This window comes from Miniopterus natalensis, chromosome 11 (genome assembly GCF_054644295.1).
Source record: "Miniopterus natalensis isolate mMinNat1 chromosome 11, mMinNat1.hap1, whole genome shotgun sequence".
NCBI lineage: Eukaryota > Metazoa > Chordata > Mammalia > Chiroptera > Miniopteridae > Miniopterus > Miniopterus natalensis.
In genome coordinates this window covers 40,540,589-40,561,629 of record NC_142091.1, presented here as the reverse complement: position 1 = coordinate 40,561,629, position 21,041 = coordinate 40,540,589, and the positions used below count along the sequence as shown (strand labels likewise).

General features: G+C 48.8%; 1 protein-coding gene and 1 pseudogene across 1 annotated transcript; both read left to right on the top strand.

The window, feature by feature from the left end:
* The first annotated feature begins 4,832 nt into the window (after positions 1 to 4,832).
* LOC107541136 (high mobility group protein B1 pseudogene) lies at positions 4,833 to 5,496 on the top strand (annotated as a pseudogene).
* Positions 5,497 to 8,944: 3,448 nt separating this feature from the next.
* Positions 8,945 to 20,955, top strand: RHOG (ras homolog family member G). The gene is made up of 2 exons (XM_087821701.1): positions 8,945 to 8,997; positions 19,748 to 20,955. Exon 2 carries the CDS (start codon positions 19,816 to 19,818, stop codon positions 20,389 to 20,391), a length of 576 nt encoding a protein of 191 aa, XP_087677827.1. The 5' UTR covers positions 8,945 to 8,997; positions 19,748 to 19,815; the 3' UTR covers positions 20,392 to 20,955.
* Positions 20,956 to 21,041: the final 86 nt, after the last annotated feature.

The following is a 21,041-nucleotide window of genomic DNA, read 5'->3' as shown; positions in this document are numbered from 1 at the left end:
CCTGCACTTCCTGTTCTCTTCTCAAGTATGCTGTCAGCAAATCTTTACTGAAACCTGCTCTGTGCCCTACCCTGTCCTTGGCACCGGAGGCAGGGGAAGGAATTAGGCCCAGTCCCTCCTCTGACTGACAGTGCTAAACTAGCTACCTGTTCTGAGGAAGCCCACCAAACCGGGAACACGGATTTGCCCAACAGCTGCCTGGCTTAAGGGTTAGGCTGTTGATATAAAAATACACGTCTAACGTCATCTACTACCACTCTCTCCACTCTCTTACTAAGCTCCAGTCACACTGACCTTCTTTAAGTTCCTCAAACACATAAAACCTTTGCCATTTGTATCTGCTGTTGCTTCTGTCTGAAACACTCCCTTCCCAGCCCCAGCTCCTCATGTAGCTGGCCTCTCATCCTTCTACAGTTCAAGTCTCCTCTTCAGAAACTCAACTCTGACCACTCCCTCTAATCCACATGTCTGCCTCCCCCAACTCCATAGGATTGTGAGTTTTCAGAGGTCAAGGGCTGTGACTTATTCATCTCTGGGAAAAGGCCCAGCACATTAAGTTTACATGAGTTAAGCCCAGTAAGTTGACATGAGTTAATTCATATGATCACTCAAATATTTACTGAGTAACAACTATGTGCTGGGAAATTAGCCATAACAGAAAATGAGCCCCTGACCTAGGTTCTAGTAGGCCTATGTTCTGAGCCAGGGTCTTAAACAGAAAATCAGGCAGATAGGTAATACATTTGAGAGTATGTGAGAGTATAGGGAATGGTGGGGAGCATGGCACACAGGAGAGCAGGCAGGAAGGTAGACTCAGTATTGCTGGATCATCTTTAAGAGAAGATGAAAAATTCGACTTTTGTATGACATTTCCCTTTTTTAGTATTAGCAACTAAGTTTTAAAAGTGTAAAAAATATATATTTAAAAATAAAAAAAAATAAAAGTGTAAAACCTTTGGTAGGCCACACAAAACACATCTGCAGCCTAAAACACTCAGACTGCTAGTTTGTCATTTCTGTGTAAGCCAACCATCTGCCTGTTGACTCATTTGTCAAAAAGAACACACAAGTATAAAGGAAAGGAAATCATGCTTAATACAGCTTCCTTTAAACTCAACTGTATCATTTCTCTTAGCTACCACATGATTTCTTTGGGGGTATGGGCATATAACTCATTTGGAAGCAGGAAGTAAGGGTCTGTTACCATTTCACAACAAGAACTTGAATGTTTTAGAGCCTGTTGTATTTCCTGTGAGGTTAAAATGGTGTCTGGAAACTAAAAATAGAATTACCCACTTCTGGGTATATAACCCAAAAAATTTGAAAGCAGGGTCTCAAAGAGATATTTGTACACCCATATTCATAGCAGCTATGAACTTTTCACAATAGCCAAGAGGTTGAAACAACCCAAATGTCTATGGACAGATGAATGGATTTTTAAAATGTGGTACATACATACAATAGAATATTATACAGCCTCAAAAATATGGAAATTCTACATGGATTATACAGCCTTAAAAAATAAGGAAATTCTATATGGATGAACCTTGGGGACATTATGCTAAATGAAATAAGCCAATCACAAAAGACAAATACTATATGATTCTACTTATATGAGATACCCAGAGTAGTAAAATTCACAGAGACAGAAAGTAGGATAGTGGTTGCCAAGGGCTGGGGCCGGAGGGGGAGAATAAGGAATTGTTTAATGGATATAGTTTCAGTTTTGCAAGATGAAAAGAGTTCTGGAGATAGGTTGCAAAACAGTGTGAATGTACCTAACACGACTGAACTGTACATTTAAAAATGGTTAAGATGCCCAAGGACATGGACAATGGTGGGGAGAGGGACTAGGGAGGGGGAAGGAACGGGGTGGAACGGGTCATCGGGGAGAAAAAGGGACATCTGTAATATTTTAAACAATAATAAATTTTTTTTAAAAATGGTTAAGATGGTAAATTTTAATGTTATGTGTATTTTACCACGATTAAAAATAAAAAGTGTCTGGGAGCCAAAGACATGGTCTGGACAACAGAAAGAACATTCTGGTCTCCTCTCTGCCTCCAAAATCATGATGTGACAACAGAAAATCCAGTTCCCCTATGGATCTCAGTCTCCCCAACTATAGGATGAGTAGGTACCTGATTATAGATCCAGTTCAGCTTTAATATTCTACGAGATAGGACCATCCTGAGACCTCATGGATCTTCCTGGATCAGAGCTGTGACTCTTACCTCAATAGCCCCTATGTTGGATCCACATGTGATTGTAGCCTCTGTGAGAGGTAAGCTTTTTATTTTTGATCTCTCTGTCCTTTTCAACCTATACTCTAAGCCTCTGCCATGTGCCAAGTGTATCTCCCTAATAGATATTCTGCAAGTGTTGGTTAAATCAAATTGGAGAAACAATTTTCATGCCTCTAGTCCATAATTTTCAAGAGCTTCCATATCTATTATCTCATTTCCTCTCTCACAAGAATTCTGCTAGATAAGATAGAGGCTATATGCATTTTACAGATGAGGAAGCTGAGGCTGAGGAGATGAAGTGGCACACACATCAAGCTCTCTTTCTCCTCTGGGATCTCCTCTCCATCCTTAAAGTCTCGGCTCAAGTGAAATAAAAGTGTTCATGCTTTGACCAATGATGACAGCCCAACATGAACCAGAAGTTATTAATTTAAAAAAAAACAAAAAAAACAGCACCTTCCTGACTTGCCCTGTCTCTACACCTTAGAGTACTTATATAACTGGATTATTATTATCTAATAAATATCTATTTTCCCCATTAGCCCCTAAGCTCATCCAGGACTGTATTTCATTCATCTCTATATTCTCCCAGGCTAGGACTTTGCCTAGTACCTACCTGCTAGTTAATAAAAATGAATGAATGAATGATGTGTGTTCTGTACAGCAGTCTAGCTGCCCTCCCTCTACACCACAGGGTTTCAGGATACCAATGGCTTTCATTTGGAAAGTGAGAGAATCTTCATCAGAAGTGTAATAGAGTCCTAAATCTCTGGCTTAGAAAAATTTAGGAATCTCTTGAGTCCAGGCTGTGTTATCGGTGGAGCTCCCTGGTGTCCAAACATGGCAAGTACAGCTACTACTGAGAAGCTGCCAGAGTCTGGCGGGATAGGGAATGAAGAAAGAGATCTTGGTGTCTAACAAGAGTTCCCAGGCGAGTTTTACAAAGACAATCATTTCCTCTGCCAGAATCAGTTCTGGAATCTTACTGCCAATGTTCACTCATTCATTTAACATATACTGACCACCTGTTCGTAACAACCCAGTTCCTACCCTCAAAGAGCTGGGTTCTTAGGAGAAATATAGAAAGAGAGAGAGCAACTAGTACTTGTTGATAATGTCTTGAAAGGAGCTGGTACAGAGGCAGGTGAGGGAACACAGAAGAGGGACAAGTAACTGCCTAAAGCAGTCAGAAAAGCTGTGCAGAGGCACACAGATGGGGTGAGGGTGAAGGGTTCTGGAATTAGACTACCAAGATTTACATCCTGGCTCTGCTGTGGGACTGCAAACTGAGTTGCTCCTGAACACACCAGGGCTGGAGAAGAAGGAATTTCCCAGAGAAGATCATGCTAGGCAACCTGGGTACCACCTAGTTTGGAGAACCTCGAAGATGCAAAGGTGTCCAGGAGGCCAAAAGCTCAACTATTGTTCTGACTGCTTGGGAGAAGGGACCCTCCTGGAGCACGGGGCATACCCTTGGTCCTCCCTCCCCCTTTCCAGTTAGGTTCTCGGAGGGAATCAGGAACAATGGATCAGAGGATGCTACTCTAAAACTTTGTTTCATTGGTCACTTTCCCTATTCTCTTTCATCTCCTATCTTGCCCATCACCTTCTCATGTCACAAAATGGGACATCAGGCTGTCTTTTATTTTTTTAATCCTCATCTGAGGATATTTTTTTTCCATTGCTTTTCAGAGAGAGAGAGAAGGAGGGAGAGAAACATTGATGTGAGAGACACATCGATTGCTTGCCTCCTGCACGTGCCCTGACCCGAGCAGGAGTCAAGCCTGCGACTGAGGTACATCCCCTTGGCCAGAATTGAACCTGGGACCCTCCAGTCCGCGGGCCAATGCTCTAACCACTGAGCCAAACCAGGTAGGGCCAGGCTGTCTTTAAGGGAAGCAATGAAGGGGAGACTCTTACTTCCACTCTTCAAGCAGACTGAGAAAGAGCAGGGAATACAGAGGAGTTCCCAGCAGCTGAGTCCCTAGAGCCATATCAGAGTCAAAGAACTCTGATTTAGGATTAGCCTGAAGAGTCTGGGATTGGGACTGAGCAGAAAACCCTTATGGGCCACTGGTGAACTATAGGAGCTGGAGTTCAGTGAGGACTAGGCTGGAAGCTACCAGGGCAGGGGTGAGATCAGTTCAGGGCCCTTCTCCTCCTTCTCTCTGTCCACCCTGCTTTTATAGGAGAACCGAGTCAGCTTTAGCATTTTGACCTTGAGGAAGTGGGAAGAATTGGTCAGGGGGAAGAACCTGAGAACACCATGGGCGTGTGGAGAAATTAACTAATGTTCATTTGTTGTCCCTGGGCAATCTGCTAGATGATTGTATTATCTCAATTAATCCTCACAATCCCACAAAGCACACAGTACTGGCATTCTCATTTTAAAATGAAACAAAATGGCTCTGTTATATGCCCTTGTACTTTTGTATGATTACCTGTTGAAGATCTATCTCCCTGGCATCTGGCTTCTGCTCTCACAGCCCCTGCAGTACATTGAGCCCCATAGAGAAAGCGCTGGCTCAAGAGCAAGCCAGTCAGGCACTGGGCAACTCTGTGCTTGCTGAGGAAAAATAATTAAACATGGGCAAAGGAGATCTTAAGAAGCCAAGAGGGAAAATATCATTATATGCCTTCTTTGTGCAAACTTGCCGGGAGAAGCTCAAGAAGAAGCACCCGGATGCTTCAGTCAACTTCTCAGAGTTTTCTAAGAAGTGCTCAAAGAGGTGGAGGACCATGCTTTAAAGGCAAGGTTATTGAAAATAACAGGAAAATTTGAAGACATGGCAAATGCAGACAGGCCCGTTATGAAAGAAAAATGAAAACTTATATCCCTCCTTACAGGTCCCAATGCACCCAAGAGGCCTCCTTTGGCCTTTTTCTTGTTTTGTTCTGAGTGTTGCCCCAAAATCAAAGAGAGCATTCTCGCCTATCCATTGGCAATGCTGTAAAGAAGCTGTGAGAGATGCTGCAGGTGACAAGCAGCCTGATTAAAAGAAGGCTGCTAAGCTGAAGGAAAAGTACAAAAAAGATATTGCTGCATACAGAGCTGAAGGAGGCCTGATGCGGCAAAGAAGGGAGTTGTCAGGCTGGAAAGGGCAAGAAAATGAAGGAAGACAAGGAAAACAAGGAAGCTGAAGAGGATGAGAAGGAAGATGAAGATGATGATAATAAGTTGGTTGCAGCACAGTTTTCTCTTTCTAAAGCATTTACCACCCCCCTTCCGTATACAACTCATTCTTTTTAGAGAAAAAAAATTTAAATGTAAGGGTGTATAAGATTTGTTTTTAAACGGTACAGTATCTTTTTTGTATAATCAACACACTGTTGAATGTGTCTTTAGATAGCCCTGTCCTGGTGGTATTTTCAATAACCTTGCCTTTAAAGCAGGTTCTTGGTGCACAGCACAAATTAGTTATACATGGGGATGGTAGTTTTTTCATCTTCAGTTGTCTCTGATGCAGCTTATACAAATTAATTGTTGTTAACTGAATACCACTCTGTAATTGAAAAAAAAAAGTTGCAGGTGTTTTGTTGACACTCTGAATGCTTCTCAATAAATACAATTTTTTATTAGAAGAAAAAAAAAAAAAAAAAGGGTCTGTCTTCCTTGCCAGTTATATCGAAATAGGGACTTTCACCACTGCATCACTGGTGTGACACTATACCTGGCCCAGAAAAGGTTTTCAATAAATGTGTGTTCAAGGAATGAATGAGAGAGGTCATATGACTTGTCAAAGGCCACAATGTACGTTGTATAAGCAGGATTTGAATCCTGGACTGTTTGGCTCCAAAACCTGTCTGTGATCTCTCTATTCTACCCTACCCCCACCAAGTGCTTTCAGATGTTGTTTTTACTTCTAAATGTCCCACCTTGGTGTTCTTGTCTCTCAGCTGCTTGTGAGCACAAAGAGCTCACCTACTCAGGGAAAGCAAGTGAGAGAGCAGGAAGAAGAAACAGCCCTTTCAGGGTTGTGCCCTCTTTCTACCCTCTTCATCTCAGCCTCCCCCCTTTCCAAGAAACCTTTGCAGACAGTCTCACCTATCTACCTGTCTGCCTCTCTGACATTATTGGCTCTTTCTATATCTGTGACATAAAAGTGGCTCCAAGTCACCTGGCCTCTGATAGTTCCATACATATTAGTGCTTTTTTAAGGCAATTTAATTCCACAGATGTATACTGAAGGCAAATGTGTGCTCAAGCCTGCCTGTGCCAGGCCCAACGGGTGGACACAGATGAATCAGACACAACCTCAAAGAACTTACAGTCAGTGGGGAAGACAGACATTAGGTATAGATACAATTAACTAGAGCACAAAGCAAGATGACCTAAATGGTATTAAAGAACTATGAGCAATATGCTACATGTATAAACCTTAATTACTTATTATTATGAAGAGTGTATGATAGGTCAGAGCTCAAAGGTATCATCTGGTTCAACCCCTTGTTTTTCAGTGAAGGAATCTTAGACCCAGAGAAGGGTGAGGCCTAACCTAGAGTTTCACTAGCCAGTCTGGCCAAGCCAAGCCTAGACTTCAGGTCTTCTGAAGCCCAGCCCAGGGCTCTTTACTTGTCTTCCAGTAGCTTTATATGCAGTAGTCACATATCCCACCAGACCATGAAATCTTCAAGGCCAAGTCAAGTTCTCTGACCTAAGCAAGCTAAACCAGGGCCAACCGTGGGCCCAGGAAATGCAGTCTGACCCCAGGCTGCCAATCCAGCCCTTTGGTTTACTGAACCTAACAAGCACACTACTTTTACCACTAAGCTTCTAAAACTGACTTTCAAGTATTTTTCACAGAAAACTTTTTCTTAATGAGCTCTTTATCCAGAACACTAGTATATAGATCAGATAAAAGCCAACCAACTCTGGTTGAAGGGAAAGGAGGTCAGAACTCCACTATTTTCCTGCCTTCAAGTGCTGGGAAGGGAACTCTAGGATCACAATTCAAAAACTTTGTTCTGGGACACAGTTTTTAATGGCTTCATAGGAACCATTATAGTTTGTGGTCCTGAACCCTGTCTTTTATGGACACTTGCAGTCCTTTCTTCATCATCAAATGCCAAGCACCAGCCATTAGGGAGGGAGAAGAGAGATCCAAACTCTGCTGGGGGGGTGGGGGCAAGCTTCCCCAGAAGCAGGTGGAGAATGAATTAATCTACTCAGTCATTACCTTGAATCTGATAGGGGCTCTAACATCACTGTCCCATACTCTCTAGAAATTACTACAAATTTTTAAATTACATTTGTGGCTCATATTGCGTGTCCACTGGACAGCACTAGGAGAGACTTATCAAGTGCATGGCAGAGGGTGTGTGTGTGTGTGTGTGTGTGTGTGTGTGTGTGTGTGTGTGTGTGTGTGTGTGAGCACGCGGGCGCTGTGGGAAGGGTGAGAATGGCAGCCAGGCAGGGAGGAGTCCGTTAGGGCCAGACTGTGAAAGACCTGAGTCTATCTCCCCTAGCAGTCAAGACAGAAAAGAAGTCAGGCAGAGGAAATAGAATGCTCAAAGATCCAAATATGTGGGCAGGCACATTGTGTTTAGGGAACGCATTCTTTCCTTTGAGCTAGGCATTGACAGAAGGCCTTTTACATCTATTCTCATGCTATCTTCACAACCACGTGATGAAGTTATTCCAAAGACAGAATTGAGGCTCAGAAAGGTGAAGCTATTTATTCTCGAAGTTGTTCCTTCTCTTTATCTGGAAAGCCTCTTGGAGACAGTGAGCCTTTCTTAAGCCCCTCTCAGCTTTCCTGCAAAGCACCTGGCACGGAGCTTTTGCACGTGGTAGGCGCTCAGAAAGTTTCTGTTGAACCAAGGATGTCGCTTCTCAAGTCAGAGCTCCACGCACAACGCCTGGGAGCAGAAGCACCAGAGGGCGCCCTGGAGTCCGCCCACCCGCCAGTCCTCTGGGCCTGGCCGGGATCTTAGGCCTGGGTGGGGCTCTTCAGCCCCGAGCCGTGGCGCGCCTCAGCGAGAAGAGGGGGCCAGCGGAGCCCCAGGTCTTCAGTCCGCCCCGCCCCCTCGCCAGAGCCCAGGCGCGCCGCACTGCCGGGTGCGGAACGACGATGCGACATCCTGTTTTGGGGGCCCGCGGCTCCGCCTGCGCCTCTGCTGATCTTGTCTTTCCCCGGGTGCTGACGCCAGCTCCCCTTCCCCACCCCCCACCCCCGTCTCTGCACGCTCCCCAGGGGTCTGGGGCCTTCCCGTTGCTGAATCACCACCCCTTCACCACTCCGCACTCCCTCGGGGCTCGGGGCAGGGGTGGGGAATGCCCCAGCATGGCCCATTCTGGCCCTAGACTTGGCAATCTCTCGATCCCTTAGCTTGACTGAAGGCACCAGGCCTAGGGGCGCCTTTTTTCAGCATCTTCCCGGGGGTGTTGGTGGGGGCGAGATACGGGGAGGGGGACAAAAGCATAGAGCCTAGGCTAGGGCCTCTACCGGGGTGGGGGTGGCTAGGAGGAGACGGGGAGGACTGACCCTGGGGGGGGCCTGACCCAAAGGGACTCGGACGGAGAGGCGCGGGGTGGGGGAGCCCGCGACCGGCCAGGGGAGAGGGTGGGGGAAACCGGCCTGCGGACTTCCTGGTGCGGTTGGGCCCCGCCCCGGCCGGCCCGCCCCCCGCGCCCCGCCCCGTCCGCCTGGCCCGCCCCCCCCACTTCCTCCGGCCTCCCGCTCTCACTTCCTTCTCGAGCCGCCAGCCGCTGCCGCCGCCCCCAGCTCCCCCGCGGCGGGGAGGGCACCAGGTGAGGCCCGGCGCGGGCTGGCGGGCTGGGGGTCCGGGGGTGGGGAGCCCAGCCGGCCAGGGGCTGGGCACGGGCGCTGGCCCAGGAAGTTTGCTTGCGGGAGGCCGCGGGTAGGAGGTTCTGGGATCGCTGCAAGTTGGGCGGGCGCGGCCGGCCGGGCGGGGCGGGCACCCGGTCACGGCGAGCCGGCGGCGGCCCCGAGAGGGTGGGTTCCTGCACGGTGGGGGGCTGTAGTGGCTCCCAGGAGCTGCAGGGGACCCCTGAGATCGGAAGTCTGCCGCTCAGAGAGAAAAGTATGAAGTGGAAGAGTTTAGAGCTACGATGTGGCACTCAGAAGTGGAGTGCCCTCGGAAGTTGGAGGTTGTTCCGAAGCTTGCGAGGGTAGGGTGCCCCCTGGGCTGGAGATGGGGCTCCCACTGCTGCGGCAGTTGTGACATTTGTGAGCTTGAGAGGGGGGCGGTGTCTGGCCTCCGAAGCCCTACCCTGCAGAGGAAGAGCTCCCTGCCTGGAAGTTCGCTGCCAACCCAGACCCCGCTCTCAGGCTGGAGCCAAGGGTCCCCTGCACTCAGGAGGAGGGTGCGGGGAGCCCCGCTGACCGCAGTCCTTCTCTGTATGGTCGGTTTTTTTTGTTTTTGTTTTTTCTAAGACCAAACGTCTTCATCCCTGGAAGCAAGCAACAGGTATTTAGTGAGCAAACATCTGCTGTGCTTGGCTGACCCGTGCCTAACCGACAGGTGCCTGGCCTTGCTCTCTTGTGGGTCAACTGAGGAAGGAAAGGGCCTAGTCTTGTCCTGTGACAAGTGGTGGAAGGACTCTCATTCAGAGGTACTGATAGCCCTTGACAAGATGAGATCACTGAGAGCAGCACTATTTTCAGAAGATGGAGAGAATAATAGGGCTTGGGAAATGCTTGGGAACCATCTCCTAGTTTCCCCCCACCCACAACCACCCCTCATTGTTAGCCCCTGAATTCTGTACATTTTCACCCTCCTCTTCCATTCCTTCTTCAGACTCTACCCACAAACTCTCCATTACCCTCTTCTCGCATCTTCAGTTTCTTTTCTCCCAAACACATAGTCTTGTCAAGGCCCTGGCCTCTCACTTACCCTGCCCTTCTGTCCATTTCTGTCCCCTGCAGCCTACTCCCTTCCCTTGGTTGGCCAGCTTCTGGCTCCTGCAGACATATCCACACTCTTGCTTCTTCCATCTTTCCTCATTCTTCTTGATCTCTCTCTCTGTATCTTTTCCTTTCAGCCACTTATCTCCAGCTTTGGGGTCAGATCTTTGATGATTTTGAGAGTCTTTTCAAACCTCCCCAGCTCGGAGAGGCAGGCTGCAACCTCCTAGTGATAGAGATGATTAAAGGGCTGGAAAACCTCTCCTATGTGCGTATGTGCGTGCAAGTGTGTGTGTGTCTACATATTTATCTCTTGGAGACAAAATAACTGCCCTCAGCCTTTTAAGGGCCCAGAGCAGGGGAAGCCAGCAGAATGAAGGGAACCTTTAGTGGGTGAGGTTGTGGTTAGGCAGGAAGAAACAGTCTGTAGCAGTCAGGGTAGAGTGACACAGGAATAAGACTGGTAAGAGAGGCCGTGGGAAATCAAAATCACCCAGACCCTTGGGTGCTTGATCATGAGGCTAAGCGTGGAGGCTGGGGGACAGCCTGAAGGTCCCTAACTCCAGTACTTACTGGTTTTACAATGGTGTTGGGGAGAATGAGACCAGGTCAGCTATATATAACAAAAGGAAAGGAAAGGGGCAAAGGCAGGATTCTGGAGGGAATTCTATAGCTGGTCTAACTTCAGTCTTAATGTTTTAGTGCTAGGTCAGGAAAAGAAGAGGGGTGTGAGCCAAAGGTATCTGCCCTTCTCTGCTGTCTTCTGGGTCCAGCCCAGGCTGGGTACCCACGTGCACTAGGCTGCATCAGGGCCTTGGTGACAGGAAGCCCTCTGCAGTCTGCTGACCCCTCTCCTCTGCCTTCAGGCATCCTTAGTATTCCCCCTTTTGTCCTAAATAGGACCCTACTCCCTATCTTTCTCCTGAGTCTAACTTTAGTCCAGATACGTTTTGTAAGCTCATGTTGACCCCATTCTAGAGCTCTTTCCTCAAGCCTTTGCGGTGCATGTTGTGAGATCTTGCTTCCCTCTGTCTCCTTCCGTTTACTCTTCATTTCTGTCCACTAGAAAAAAGGAGAAATGGAAGGGAGCAAGTGCTACACGTTTGGGATTCTCAAGCACCGCTAGGTTTGAAGGCTGTTCCTATTCTGTTCATTTCCATTCTCACTGTTGCTCCTTTCCCATGAATTGTCCCTTTTTCTACCCTCCAGTCTCTCCTACTCTCATTTCTGGGAGGTATATGGGTTTTGGCCCCAGGAGGGAATCTTAGGGACATACATAAAACCCCTTCTTGGGGAAAGATGTGCATGCAAGGCACTTTCCAAGCATCACAGCTCAGTGAAAAACCACCCAGGAGTCCTGACTCCCAGCCTGCTAACCCAGTACTTATTTTAGGATCCTGCATAACTAAAACCCACAGGTCTCTGAGGGTGAAAATAGAATGGATTAGACAGGGGTTCTCCTAGGCAAGATCTGGTCCCGATGAAGGTTTGAGCTAATTGTTGGAAAAAATATGACCAGGGTGGTAGGGGTCTAAATGGGAAATATCATGGGAGGCGGGGAGGTGCCTGCAACCTAAGTTTTGGCTAAAGAAATAAGGTCAAGGTCCTGAGATGAAAAGAAGAGGCTGATGTGAGATTGTCACAAATCCTGGTTGGGAATCTAGGATCTGGAGAGTTGTTTCTGGCAAGATGTTAGGGCAAATGAAGTGACTGATATGAGCTTTTAGGGGGTCGTGAGCAGGAACGTATGAGAAGTTGTGGCTATAGTAAGACAGTTGGGAAGATATCAGAATGGGGTAGATGGGCATTTGGGAAGAGGATGGGGGCCAGGACGCAGATTGAAGATCCCTCCCTCCATACACAGTGTAGACCCATTAGTGGTGAGGCTTGTAGAGGTCTGTGAGGAGGGAAACCAAAGACAAAGCCTGGGCCACCTCCCCAGAGCAGATTGGTTTTCCTGTCCAGAGTCCAGCTTCCTCTTTTGTCCTCATGTTATGGGGGGAGGGCATCTCCCCAGGAGCTAGAGGCTAAAGGAGTTCCTCAGCTAGGGCAGGGCCAGGATGGCTGTCTGTCTAATAATGTCAGTTGTAAATCATGGATGCCCCACTATGGATTAGGCATGAGAGCTTTAGAACTTAGAAGCAAAAAGGGCTCAGACATCAACCTGACCCCTTTGGCCCATTTCCTGAAGGGGTAAACCATGATAGGATCATCCCGAATGAGGTCAGAGAGATGGTGGGCTCATTCCCAGGCCCAAGTAACAATCCTCACCTCTCTTTTGTGGAGAAAGGTTAGGAGACCCAGGTTCTTGTCCTGGATTTGCTCCCAACTCTCTTTATAATTCTGGTAAACTTTGTCTTGTGACTCAGCTTCAACATGAAGGAGTTGCCTATCAATACCGCCACAGAGCATAGAGTACTGATAGCTCTGACTCTAGTTCAACCAAGAGGCTTCTCATAGCAGTGGCCTGTACTGTGGGCCCTCCTGTCTCATGCCAGCCTTGATCTGACAGGCCTGAGTGGTCTCTAAGTATCTGTCCAGGGACAGGCACTGTGGCCCCTTTCCTCAAAGCCCAAGGATTGTTATAGGTTGAGAGATGAGGAGAGGGCAGAGAGTGTCGGGGATTTTGCTGGGGACAGCAAAATGAGGGAGCATCGTGTGCCCTGCTCGAGCTCTGCCCTACTGACTGTGGAAAATAGATGCCGGAGTTTCCTCCCTGATGTTTTTTTCCCTTGTGGAAACCCCCTCAGGCCTGGGGCGGGGTTGAAGGGACAGTGTGGCCCTGGGTCTCTTTGTGGGTATTTTCAGGTTGGGGAGGCAGGATTGGGAGGATGGTGCTTTTGTACAGCCTCGTGTGAAATGAGCAAAGGCAAAGGAAGTGCCACTTCACAGGCCTTTCGTGGGGCCCCGGGACTGCTGAGCCGCTAGGGGGAAGGGAGGAGGAAGCAAGTGTTCAGCCTTCCTCTGTGCTGCTCAGTGGGGGAGGGGACAGCCTTCTTAGCACCCCCAGGCAGAGCTGTCCTGGCTCTGGGGCTCACCCTTTGTGGAGCACCTCAGATACTGGGAATGGTGAGAGAAGGAAGGGAATTGGGACCTAGTGAAAGAGTCCCATCCTCTCCCTCTCCCCGCCGCTTTCCCAGCCACAACTGCCTTGCTTCCTCCTCCTCTCCAGCCCCTAGTGGGTAGAGTCGACTCTGGCTCTTACCCTACCTGCTGCAACGCAGGAACCTCTGCAGGTGCGGAAGGGTGGAGAATGGCAAGAGGTGGAGAGTTCTCCAGTGTGGTGTTTTATTTTTAAGGCTGGGAACTAGACTCTCTTGGGTCTGTCCCTGCTGATGGGGAGAAGGGGAAGAAAGAGAGAAACTCAGCCCTTGGCCTGGTCCCAGCCCTGCAATGATCTCATGTCTCCCCCAGCTTCCTCCTCCCCGCCCAGCTGCAGCCAGCTGCAGCCCTTTTGAGCCTCTTCATATCACCTCTCCTCCATCCTTCCAAACAAACAAACAATCAGACTTGCAGAGCTTCTGAAGCCATTTCCAGCACTGGCCCTGACCTTGCCTCACTCTTGACCATGGGTCTTCAGATATTTCTAATTCTTAGCCTTATCAGGACTACTTTTCCTACCCATCTTCCTCATCACCTCTGGCCTAGTTGTGCCTGCTTCATCCCTCTCACCCTTCCGGTGGAAGACCAGGCAATCTAGCCTATGTTTGTTCGTTACCCTAAACTGTGCTCCTCAGCGGGAGAAGGAAGTTGATTGCCCATGTCTTGTGTTTCCTGGGCACAGAAGCTCCAACTTGTTCCCAGAATCAAAGTTTGAATTGATGGAGGAGATATGTGTCAGTCTGTATCTTTTTCTCAGCATTCTGCTGCGCTTCTGGAAGTAAGCAGAAAGACAGATTTCCCTCCTTATGAAGCACCCAGTTATTTCAGTGCAGTGAACAGTGCAGACAGTGCTGGGGAAGGTAGACAGCAGAGGGGGTCGCTATTGCCATCCTGGAGAAGATGGGAACAGATCTGGGCCCCAAAAGGCCAGGAGGATCAGAAGGGAGTAAGCAGAATTCCAGGAGGAGGAACTCCCATGTGCAAAGACATGAAGTACAAGTGAGTTCAGTTATTGACTATGTTCAGCCTAAGTAGACAGATCCCCCAGGACCTTGCCCTCTGGGCTCTCCCAGTCTAGATAAGATTCAGCACGGCCTCCATGTGATGCAAGATACAATGTGCCTGTGAGAGAAACAGGGACCAGACCTTGGATGGGATAAGTCGCTTGTGACTTGGGTGATTTGCCAACACTTTCCTGGAGGAGATGGCAATGGTGCTTGGCCCTGGAGAACCAAAGGGTGGGGTCTCTTGAGGCAATTGGAGACTTCAGAGCTGCCCAGTGGGGGTTGGAGGATGGAAGAGGGGAAGAAATGCTGGATTCCCATGGCAACAGGAAATAATGCTTGCTGTTTGGTATGTTTTGGGGAAGAAAATGTGGATACTCCTTGTGGAGGATCAGGGTGATGTGACCAGACTTCAGGATCAGAATGCCCAGAGATGAATTAGTTAGAATGAGTTTTGGGGAGAACTGCATAAGGGGATCCCCATATCAGGGTTGCAGGTTAAAAGGCTGTGGTAAGTTGGTTCCCATTGCTTCCATACTCCCCCATCTCTTAGGGCCCATCCCTCCCCTCCCCCACTCCCAATTGGGACACTTCCCCTGTTCTAACGGCCACAGAGATCTGGCAATCAGGCAATCCTCTGCTTCCTTTCTCTCCCCATTTCTGGGCCTGCCTGAGGCACACCTCAAGACAAGGTCCCACTGGCTACAAGCTGGGCTCTAGGGATCACACTCAAAGTTAGGCCCCCATGGGCTGTGTTCCCCTAGGCTGGGCTCCCTGCCAGGTAAAGCTGATACTGGGAAGAGAGATTTTTGCCTATCCCAGTCAAAGCTTTTGGCTGCCATTGCTGTCCAAAAAGATTCAGCATTGCAGTATTGCTCGTGGGAGTGTTAATTCAATTCTGGGCTTCTGGGGCAACTGTCCAGATCTCAGTAATGGGGCAGAAGCAAGCAGATCAGAAGGCAGTAGTTGCACACTCCTGTGTACTCAACCCTGTACTCAGTTTTTCTGTAGGAGAGTTGAGGGGAGCTCAAGCTCCAGTATTGTGGGGCATGTACAAGCTAGGAAACTTATGTATGACTGTTAGGGAAGGAGAATCACACAGAGCCAAAGGAGGGTTAAAAGGGGTGGACATGCTATGGAAGTTCAAAGAAAGGAGAAGTCAGTAGCCTCATGGGACTTTGAGGCTTAAGCTAGGACTTGAGGAGTTAGGAAGATTCGAGAGGCAAGAGGGAATTGCAGCAGACGAGTAAAAGTTCAGAGGCTTGTTTACAGAAGACAGTGAATACCCCTCTGAAGCAGGGAGCTGGGAACTCATATTTGCAAAGTATCTACATTATACACATATATTGTACATTAATGCACTTAATCCTTATAACACCTTATGAGGTTGGTTTTATTTCTTAGCTCATAAGTGGCAGAACTAGGATTTAAACCCAGGTCTAGCTGACTCCAAAACCCCTACCAGAGTACAAAGAACTCTGAATGCCAGGAGGAGGGACTAGGCATGATCTGAATTAAGTTGGGAATAAAAAGTCAGGGCAGGTCATTGTAATTTGGCTAATACTATACAGATCTGCAACCATTAATTTACTTATTAAACAAAAGTTCTTAAAAAGAGTCATCTAGCGAGTGACAGTTGACCCCTAACCTCAAACAGGCCACTCTCCTTGATTGACCTCCTGTAGCCCTGACTGTTCCTTTTTCCTATGTGGCACAGGTGAGACCCTACCTTTTAGCATGTGCTCTCCTTAAATGAGCTGTGGGAACTTACTTGACCCAGTTCAGGCCATAGGAGTTCCAAGAAAACAGTTGTCCTGGGAGAGAGGATAAGGTCTGGGATAAAGTACTGGACTGATGCCACCATGACACCTGCATATTCATTGCTTCCTGCCTCCTGGAATGAAAGGCTTTGTTCCTGTCACCTCCTCTGTGCACAACATTTTCCAGTTCGAAAAGTACATTCATTCCCATACTCCCATGCTCGATATCCTCGCTGCTGCCCTTTGAGGCAGGGAGTGCAAGTATTGGCATTCCTATTGTATAGATGAAGAAACTGAGGCTCCGGGAAGGGGAGCGACTGACTTGCTCAAGGTCACGAAGTTGGTTAGTAGGGGGTAATGTGGAGGCTGTGTGATGCATTGAGGAAAACACAGGACTTTGGATGGCAAACCTAGGATTTGTGTCCTGACTCCCAAGCTAACTCACGGTGTGACACTGGGTTATTTTAACTCTGAACTGTTTCCTTATCTGTAAATAGGTTGTTATAAGGATCAAATAACAATACCACGTGATCTATAAAGGATTGTACCTTGTGAGGGCTTTTTATCAAAGGGCAGAGTCAGCAGGTGAACCCAAGAGGTCACATTCAGGAATCAGCTTCTCTTTACCCTGTACCACACTGCCTCTGCTCTGCTTGTTTCTGGACACTACCTCACTCATGATCCTTTTCTGGCGTCAGTCCTGTTCCCTTGCCAGCCCGGAAGCTGCTGCCCTCTCCCTCCCCACTCCTTTGAGGGTTGATTTACTGATCCCTGGTTGATAACCACCTCCCTAGAGAGCAGCCTGGAGCCACCGCACTTCCAGTGTCTTGGGCCTTGTGACTGCCTTCCAGAGTTCCCTCCTTGCCTTCCTGCTTGGGCCAGCCCAATGCTGGGCCTGTGGGGGAAGAGTTCCCAGACATACTGCCACACCCATGCCCCTACTCTGTGTGGAACTGAAGATTTACAGGCCCAGGAGTTCTCTCAAAATGCTAGGGTCTGCCAGGTAATTCAGAGGACGCAAGTAACAGCACCAACCCCTACAACATACTCTCCCCTTTCCCCAAGGGAGGAGCCACAGAATCCTAGAAGAATATGTCCTAACTTGCTCCCATGTGCCCAGGCCTTATGCTTTTGACTCAGCCCCCGCTCTACCCCCACCCTACCCTGTGCTCCTGGGGGCCTTTCCTACCCCCATCATGCTATCCCCTCCTCTCACGGCTCTGCATATTTCATTTCATCTACCTAGTGCCCTCGTCACAGACATTTTTCTCTTCATTTCATCTGGGAAACTGACACCCAGGGAGGGTAAAAGTGCCTCATGGCTTGGTTGCAGTGAGTCAGCAGCAGAGCAGAGCTGGGATTACAATTTAGGTCTCTTGACTTCCAGTCTAAGATTCTCTCCACTGCCCTACAGGGTCCTTATCTCCTTCCTGGACCCATTCCCTGAGGCTATCCTCTCTCCTAAGGTTGAACACACACACTTATTTACACAAATAAGATGGAAATATTTTCATGGGAACCAGAGGCAACCTCATAGAATGAAACCATTTCCCTCCCAGCTGGTCCCAGGGGAAGCTGAGGCCTGGGAGGAAGCTGGGACCAAGCCCTGGGTCCGTGCAGGTCCCACACCACCAGAGTTCCTTTTTGCTTCCCAATGGGGGATCTCCCCTATCACAATTTGATTTTTGAGGCTTTTGAACCAGTGTTTGAGAGGTCAGGCTGAGAGTTAAGGGGTTTTCAGATCAGGGTGCAGTCTTGCAGTGTATATAAAGCGAAATGGAGAAAATAGGCCAGTGGTGATGGTGCTTGGGTGGAGCAAAGAATACTTGGATATCTGGGTGTATCTAAAACAGGCTGTCCAGCCCTGGCCAGTGTGGTTCAGTTGGTTGGAGAGATGTTGTGTACACCAAAAGATTGCAGGTTCAATTCTTGGTCATGGTACATACCTAGGTTGCAGGTTCGATCCCCAACCCAGTTGGGGCACGTGCAGGACACAGCGAATTGATGTTTTTCTCTCATATCAATGTTTCTCTCTCTCTTCCCCTCTCTCTAAAAATAAGTAAATGATATAAAACAGGCTGTCCCCTCCCAGAATGCAGGCATCTGGTTGTGAGAGAGAGTCAGAGAAAGGAAGTCACTTACTGGCTAGCAAAAGTCCCTCATGGCCAAGAGGAAGTAGCCAATAAGAGGAGAACCTTTGCCACAGCAGTATAAATAATCACAGGGTTTCCGGAAGTTCTATTCCGTTCCAGAACTCAAAAGAGCAGTTCCTCACCCTGAGGCCCTGTAAGCTGCAAAGGGAACAAGGGTAATGGTTGGAGCTGGGACTCTTTCTCTCATACCCCACTAATAATTATAGCAGCCCATTTATTTGGTACTTCCTATGTGCCATGCCTCAGGCCAAACACTTTCTACACATTAGCTCATTTCATACTCTGAGCGATTGTAACACAATAGGCAAGATTTCCCCCATTTTATAGATGAGAACATTGAGGCTCAGGAAACTTAATATGTTGCCCAAGATCATACATGACTAGTTGGTGGAGCTGTGATTAGAATTCCTGGCCAATCTGACTCCAGCATGTGTTCTCAGCGATAGAGCTTTAATGGCACTGTGTTCTTTGCCTGAGTCTGGAAGCCCCTGAAATCTTCAGAGGTACATGCCATGGTCTCAAAAAAGCAACAGAAAAGTAAGGGGAAATCAAGTTTTTGTTTTACTCTTCTGTTCATCCCTCTTGGGCTTGGAGGATCTGCCTCACCCCACTAAGGATCTTGAGAGAAGATGCTGATGTCTGGGAGCCACACCCTTTGCCTCATTCATCATTACATACCCAGATTCCCAACCAGATCCTAGCTTTGGCTCAGTCTCCCATATTCCCCCACACTGAGTTGCCAGCCTGGGTATGTGTGGCCAAATAGGGTTTACTGTGCTTATAAAAATAGTGGGGTTAGCTGTCCCTCCTTTCCCCCTCCCCAGGGCACCCTGGATTTCTACAGGACAGCTATCTAGAGAATTGTGCTCCTTACTCAGCAGGTTTCTTATTGTACCTTTTGGATTGTACTCAGTAGCCAAGATGTTGGGTTTGGAGTTGAAACATCAGTGCACTGGGCAGGGCTGGTCCTGAGTTGGGAGCAGCTCTACCCATGGCTGCATCTCAGAGTAACCTAGGACAGCACTGTGTGCCAGAACCCCTCTCCAGTCTACTTGGTGGGAGGGGTCCATATCTGGTAGAGGATCTGTAGGTTGAACCCTGCATTTGTATACCGTCCTTTCGTACCAATACTTCCTGGAGGAAAAAAAGGTAGCCAATACTTACTGAATGCTTATTATGATCAGGTACTGTTCTAAATGCTTTTATGTGTTACCTTATATAATCCTCTTAATAACCCAATGAGGTAGGTCTTATTTTATTCCCATTTTACACATGGAAAACTGAGGCCCACTAATCACCAATGAATAGAGAAGTTAAGTAATTTGTCAGGGTCACGCAGCTAGGAAATTGCAGAACTAGGATTTGAGCTTAGTCGGTCTGGCACCAGAATTTACGTGCTCCACACAATATATTTACATATTATAGGGTCAGCCTCCTTATACCTGAGCATCTTTGCTTGATCTCAGAGCCTCTCTTTCATTGTGTATCTGTCTCTCTGGGGTCTGTCTTGATGGGGTTGCAAGATGGTGAAAGGTTAAGAGAACAGAAGGTTGTTTCCCTCTGTGTCTTCCCAAGAGTGTCCTGACCAAGAGTGTCCCTCTCCTCTGTTCATAGGTCATTGCATCCAGAGGGGCCCAGAAGAGAAAGGAGGCAGTGCCTCCACTGCAGCAGCTGCACCCACGATGCAGAGCATAAAGTGTGTGGTGGTGGGTGATGGAGCTGTGGGCAAGACATGCCTGCTCATCTGCTACACAACTAACGCCTTCCCCAAGGAATACATCCCCACAGTGTTCGACAATTACAGCGCCCAGAGTGCAGTTGATGGGCGCACAGTGAACCTGAACCTGTGGGACACAGCGGGCCAGGAGGAGTACGACCGCCTCCGCACACTCTCCTACCCTCAGACCAACGTCTTTGTCATCTGTTTCTCCATTGCCAGTCCACCCTCCTATGAGAATGTGCGGCACAAGTGGCATCCGGAGGTGTGCCACCACTGCCCCGATGTGCCCATCCTCCTGGTGGGCACCAAGAAGGACCTGAGAGCCCAGCCTGACACCCTGCGACGCCTCAAGGAGCAGGGCCAGGCGCCCATCACACCGCAGCAGGGCCAGGCACTGGCCAAGCAGATCCATGCTGTGCGCTACCTCGAGTGCTCAGCCCTGCAGCAGGACGGCGTCAAGGAAGTGTTTGCTGAGGCTGTCCGGGCTGTGCTCAACCCCACACCGATCAAGCGTGGGCGGTCCTGTGTCCTCTTGTGACCCTGGCACTCAGCTTGGAGGCTGCCCCTGCCCCCCTACCAGTTGTGCCTTGGCGCCTTATCTGCCCCTCAGCTGTGCCTTAAGGACTAATTCTGGCACCCCTTGCCAGGGGGCTCCCTGAATGCCTGTTTCTCCTTAAGGAGGCCCACAGGGAAAGGGGCTTTGGGTCCTGCCCCAATGTGCTTGGAAATACCAGGTATTCTTGAGAGCTCACCCAGGCCAAGGTTGGACCCCTCCCCAAGAAGTCAACCCAGTGCCCCCTCCCCATTTCCCCCTACTGACCAGTTGATCCAGCTTTCCACACAGATGTTGCTGCCTATTTTGGTGCCTTCTCTCAGGTTAGGAGCTCTCAGCCATCCCTAACCTCTCTCCCTTGCTGCTCTTCAAATTGCTCCCCCTCAAGATGCTCTCTCCCCCAATGAAGGAGCCACAAAATCCTGAGAAGATGAATGTGCCCTAACTTGCCCCCATGTGCCCAGGCCTTATGCATTGCTGACTGACTCAGCCCACCCCACCCCCCGGGCTCCTACCCCCATCAGCATCAATAAAACCTCCTGTCTCCAGTGGCCCTGGCTCCTCCCTGTGTGCTGGACATTGGGGGTTGGGCAGGGGACAGGCATGGACTAGGGCTCCCCAGAGACTGGGAGCCT

Coding starts and splice junctions, on each gene's coding strand:
- RHOG (XM_087821701.1), top strand. CDS start 19,816: ATGCAGAGCATAAAGTGTGTGGTGGTGGGTGATGGAGCTGTGGGCAAG.